At 41.7% G+C, this 6,008-nt stretch overlaps 1 protein-coding gene across 1 annotated transcript; it reads left to right on the forward strand.

Moving 5' to 3' along the window:
• The first annotated feature begins 575 nt into the window (after positions 1-575).
• LOC120200479 (receptor-like protein kinase BRI1-like 3) lies at positions 576-5,422 on the forward strand. The gene is given in 3 exon segments (XM_039201311.1): positions 576-854; positions 1,030-2,299; positions 2,302-5,422. Coding segments are annotated over 2 exon segments (3,606 nt in total). The 5' UTR covers positions 576-854; positions 1,030-1,275; the 3' UTR covers positions 4,884-5,422.
• Positions 5,423-6,008: the final 586 nt, after the last annotated feature.

A 6,008-nucleotide genomic window follows, 5' to 3' on the forward strand; every position in this document is an offset into this window, starting at 1 on the left:
TAGTTGAGGACTCAACATATCAACACTCTTTAGTTGTAGTACTATTTATAACTTTTAATAGTTGAGAGACTTAATAAAACAATACCATATGATAGAGATCATTTGTATAGTTTACCCCAAAATTATTTGATTTGTGCTCGGTTAGTTATCAACTAAATGTAGAAATAAAAATGTATTTTTAAAGATATTTAGGCTCAAATGGCTTACATCAAATAAGATGAAGTAAATACAAGTAAAATGCGTCTCCTCCAGCTGTCCAAACAATTCATGCATAAACTTTCAACAACTAATGTCGGGGACCGACTCTTTCCTTATTTGATGCCATAATTTAGTGTTTATGTTTCTGTCAAAACAACCAACAATTGAAGCAGATGAATGTTTTGGGGTTGAGATGTGATAAATCCAAAAAGAAAGTCCCATGCGCGGTGCGGTGCAAACGGGGGCCCCAGAAAAAAAGAAAGAAAAGGCAGAATCAAAAAACTTTGACCGCCCCTCGCTCCCACAAATCACTATTTTTCATCTGATATCGCATTCGCACGACCACCATTCAACTTGTTCTCTGCTTTCTGCTTTTGCTTTGCCAATACCACCCACTTTTATCTATCTTCATAGATTATGCCCCCTTTTTCTCTCCCTCCAAACATCACCTGCTGCTCAATGCTGACACCACTGCACCTTCAATAACACACATACTGTCAGTCTCCATTTGTTTTGTTTCTCCCCCAACAACAACATCAGACTTGTGTTCTGTTCCATTTTCCCTTTTATGGTACCCAACCCACCAACTACCACTTGCCTGCTTTCAGTTTCTGCTCATCGTACCCACCGTCTCTTTCCTTTACATCACTCTCCAGGTACTTCTCTCTCCGTCTTCACCATGTATATAAATACAAGTTTCTTCTTTCCTTTTTTTTATTTATACAAATTGTATGTATTTGTTAGCGGTTTCTTCATATTGGTGTTTAAGTTTCAACAAGAATACCTTTTAATGCTCCCCACTTGTTTTAATTCTTTCCTTTCTCTCTCAAGCTCAATAATGCTGGAAAAATTGGATTGTCAAGAGATTTTGAACTGCAGAGAAATTATTCTTCGCGTGCTTCCTTGAATGAACACGAAATGATTCTTTGTATGTTTCCTAGCAAAATCGCCGAGGGAGAAGAAGTTAGAAGCCCATCAAAAGCATTTTCTTGGCAGTTACCACCTTTATAGTTAGATAGAAGGCGTCATTTCTGGATGTAAATCTGAGCAACGGAAGGTAAAGCAGAAGAAAAAAACATGAAGAAATTATGGTCGACGAAACAAGGGTTGACTAGAATCTTTGGTTTGTGGCTGTTGCTTGTATTCCATCATCTGGTTTCAGCCCAAAAGCAAAGCAATGATGATGTGATGAAGCTGATGGCTTTCAAGCGATTCTCGGTTTCTTCTGATCCCTCCGGCGCCTTAGCCAAATGGACTGAAGATTCTGCGAGCCCCTGCTCATGGCGTGGAGTCTCTTGCTCTCCTGATGGCCGTGTTACTGTCCTGAACCTCAGTTATTCCGGCCTTGTTGGTGCTTTACAACTCCCGAACCTGACAGCCTTGTCGTCTCTCCGTCAACTGTATTTACAAGGGAACTCGTTTACTGCTGCTGATCTTTCTTCTATCTCATCGTGCAACCTCGAAACTATCGACTTGTCATCCAACGCCATCTCGAACCATCTGCCTGAAACATCATTTGTCTCCGCCTGTAACAGTCTGGTTCTTGTTAACCTCTCTCACAATTCAATTCCTGGGGGAAATATTACGGTTGGCCCTTCTCTGCTGCAGCTTGACCTCTCTCGTAATCAGATTTCTGATTTTTCCCTATTGAGCTACTCCCTTTCCACATGCCAGAACTTGAAGCTTCTCAACTTGTCAGATAATAAGCTCACGGGTAAACTTGGTCTCTCTTCCCTGTCTTGCAAGAATTTAATGGTTCTTGATCTTTCATACAATCTGTTTTCTGGATCAATACCGTCGAGTTTGATGCCAAATTCTTTGGTTTCGTTGGAGCTTCTTGATCTTTCTCACAATAACTTCTCTGGCAAGTTCTCCACCTTAAATTTTGCGCAGTGCAGCAACCTCACCAAGCTCAGCTTGTCTCATAACAGCCTCTCTGACTCTGGGTTCCCAGTTAGCCTCAGAAACTGTCGCCTTCTACAGGCACTCGACTTGTCCCATATTAGGCTGCAGGGCAAGATTCCAGGGGACTTGTTGGGAAACTTGAGAAATTTGAAAATTCTATCTTTGGCTAACAATGAGTTTATGGGTGAAATCCCTCCTGATTAGGACAGGCTTGTGGGACTCTCGAGGAGCTTGACCTGTCATCAAACAAACTAATAGGTGGTTTGCCTTTATCTTTTACATCATGCTCTTCTTTGCAAGTTTTGAACCTGGGAAACAATCTACTTTCAGGAGATTTCCTCAGTGCAGTTGTGAGCAGTCTCCCTAATTTGAGATATCTTTATGTACCATTCAACAATGTTTCTGGTTCTGTGCCCTTGTCACTCACGAATTGTACTCGGCTTCAAGTGCTGGACCTTGGTTCTAACGCCTTCGAGGGGAGTATCCCTCGAGGATTTTGCTCTTCAACATCTTCTTTGGAAAGGATTCTTTTAGCCAACAATTACCTCTCAGGAAGTGTGCCGGTGGAGCTTGGAAACTGCAAGAACTTGAAGTCATTAGACCTTAGTTTTAACAGCTTGAATGGTCCTATTCCCATAAATATTTGGAATTTGCATTATCTTTCTGACCTGGTTATGTGGGCAAATAACATCACCGGTGAGATCCCAGAAGGCATTTGTGTCAATGGAGGAAACCTGGAGACCCTCATTCTCAACAATAATCTCATCGGTGGAAGAATACCGGATTCCATTTCCAGGTGTACCAATATGATATGGGTATCACTTTCTGGCAACAGACTTACAGGTGAAATCCCTTCTGGTTTTGGAAATCTTCCTAAGCTTGCTATCCTGCAATTGGGTAACAACTCTCTGACTGGACAGATTCCACCGGAGCTTGGCAGATGCCAGAGTCTCATCTGGCTTGATTTAAATAGCAATGGCATCAGTGGTGCTCTTCCACCTGAGCTTGCAAACCAAGCCGGTCTAGTCATGCCTGGACGCGTATCAGGGAAGAAATTCGCATTCGTAAGAAATGAGGGTGGAACAGCTTGTAGGGGTGCTGGTGGTTTAGTTGAGTTTGAGGGAATAAGGCCAGAAAGGCTTGAAAGTTTTCCCATGGTTCATTCTTGCTCATCCACTAGAATTTACTCCGGTATGACAATGTACACCTTTGTCAATAATGGAAGCATGATCTACCTTGATATCTCTTATAATAATCTGTCAGGTTCTATTCCCGAGAATTTTGGTACAATGAGCTACCTCCAGGTCTTGAATTTGGGGCATAATAAGCTAACGGGTAACATTTCTGAAAGTTTTGGAGGTTTGAAAGCTATTGGTGTCTTGGACCTCTCTCATAATAATCTCCAAGGATATCTGCCAGGATCATTAGGGACTCTCAGTTTTCTTAGTGACCTGGATGTATCCAACAACAACCTAACCGGTTCGATCCCTACCGGTGGTCAGCTGACCACTTTCCCAGCCTCCAGATACGAGAACAACTCCGGCCTCTGCGGGGTTCCCTTGCCTTCTTGTGCCTCCGAAGCTCATTCGACAAACCTTCATACTCGAAATAAGAAGACACCAGTGGCAGTCGTGATGGTGGTTGGCATTACACTCTTCCTTTTCTGCTTTCTTGGATTAACAATAGCTCTTTACCGAGTGAATAAGAACCAGCTTAAGGTGGAACAAAGAGAGAAATACGTTGAAAGCCTACCAACTTCAGGTAGCAGTATCTGGAAACTCTCTAGTGTACCTGAGCCTTTGAGCATCAACATTGCCACTTTCGAGAAGCCTCTACGAAAGTTGACCTTCGCCCATCTGCTCGAAGCTACTAATGGTTTCAGTGCGGAAAGTTTGATAGGGTCCGGAGGGTTTGGCGAGGTCTACAAAGCACAGCTGAGAGACGGCTGTGTAGTTGCAATCAAGAAGCTAATACACATAACAGGGCAGGGAGACAGAGAGTTCATGGCAGAAATGGAAACTATTGGAAAGATCAAGCACCGGAACCTGGTTCCCTTACTCGGTTACTGCAAGGTTGGAGAGGAGAGGCTTCTCGTTTATGAGTACATGAAATGGGGAAGTCTGGAATCTGTTCTTCATGACACAGCCAAAGGAAGAGGGTCAAGGCTTGATTGGGAAGCTAGAAAGAAGATTGCTATCGGATCAGCTCGAGGTCTTGCGTTCCTTCATCATAGCTGCATTCCTCACATTATCCATCGAGACATGAAATCTAGCAATGTACTTCTTGATGAAAACTTTGAGGCTAGAGTTTCTGATTTTGGGATGGCAAGATTAGTAAATGCTCTTGATACTCATCTCAGTGTCAGCACACTTGCAGGAACTCCAGGATATGTTCCCCCGGAGTACTATCAGAGTTTCCGGTGTACAACAAAAGGTGACGTCTATAGTTACGGTGTCATACTGCTAGAACTTCTTTCTGGAAAGAGGCCTATAGACCCATCCGAGTTCGGTGATGACAACAACCTTGTAGGCTGGGCAAAGCAACTCCACAGAGAAAAGAGAGTTGATGAGATATTGGACCCTGAGTTGATGCTGAAAGAATCTGGTGAGTCAGAGTTGCACCATTATTTGAGGATCGCCTTTGAGTGTCTCGATGATAGGCCCTTCCGACGTCCGACCATGATACAGGTGATGACATTGTTCAAAGAGCTTCAAGTTGATTCAGATAGTGATATCCTCGACGGTTTATCGATCGGGGACAGCACTATTGACGAATCGTGAGGCAAAAACATGTGAGAAGTGCATACAACTCCGGTTGAAGTGAAAGGTCCTGTTTCTTCCATCCTGAGTACGTGGTGAGATTGAGTCTGCAGATTAGGCATCTGCAAGTTGATTTTCTGATATTTGCAGATAGGCTTTCATTCATAAGGTTTTTCGCTTAGTGTAAATAATAGAAAACGCCGAATGACTCGGGTCTTCGGTTGCTAAAACCCGGGTACAATAGAATTTCTTTCCTCTAAACAATCATCTGTGTCACCAAAGTCATCAATACTTTGCTCCTTTTTCCATTATCTTGAATTTCCTGCCACAATTTTGCTAACTCATTCATACTCTTTATTTGTTACAATTGGTCAGTTGTTCATCATAGTGTAAATTTCTAATAGGAAAGTGAATTCAATTGTGTTGAGTTTAGTGACTAGTGAGCGATTACAATGAATTTAATAGCAACCGGATTCCAAACCGATTCACAAATATGATTTATAACTCGGTTTCAGCTGATTTTGAAACCTCCAACTTGCTCAGAAACCGGACTACTTAGAATCTGGTTAAGTGAAGTTGATTCCAAACCGATTCACAAATATGATTATAACTCGGTTTTCGGTTAAAGTCCTGAAAATGTTCGAGAAGACTCTGACCCAAACATAAAGTAACCTTTGCTGCAGTGGCATTATAGGAGTTGGAAAATAAGGCTATTGGGGAATGACAATATATTATATATGACAAATTTATCTGTTTTTGATGTCCTGAGATCCAGGCTTTATCTAATTGGTAAAAAAAAGGGGTTATTTGCAATGTGAAGTCATCATGTTAGTTTGTAGTGTTTGTTTTTATGAGATTATGAATGGGTTGCTGTTGAGGGATGTGACCTTTTTAGTGGCAAATCAGATTCAAAGTTTGATTTATTTGAAAAAGCAGCAACAAATACTAATGTAATGAATGACGTTTTTGACAAAAGTGTCGGCACTTTTATGACTATGATTCATGTATCATAAATATATGACCAAAATGGGAGAGTAGCAGTTTCTACGTTGTCAAGGTAAAAAGAGTGAAATACTTGTATACTGACGAAGTTTTGCAGCAACAGCAATAGCATCCACCTCTATTATTTACCCGATATTGATTTTA

The sequence above is a fragment of the Hibiscus syriacus genome, unplaced genomic scaffold (assembly GCF_006381635.1).
Source record: "Hibiscus syriacus cultivar Baekdansim isolate YM2019G1 unplaced genomic scaffold, ASM638163v2 tig00005974_pilon, whole genome shotgun sequence".
NCBI classification, from domain to species: domain Eukaryota; kingdom Viridiplantae; phylum Streptophyta; class Magnoliopsida; order Malvales; family Malvaceae; genus Hibiscus; species Hibiscus syriacus.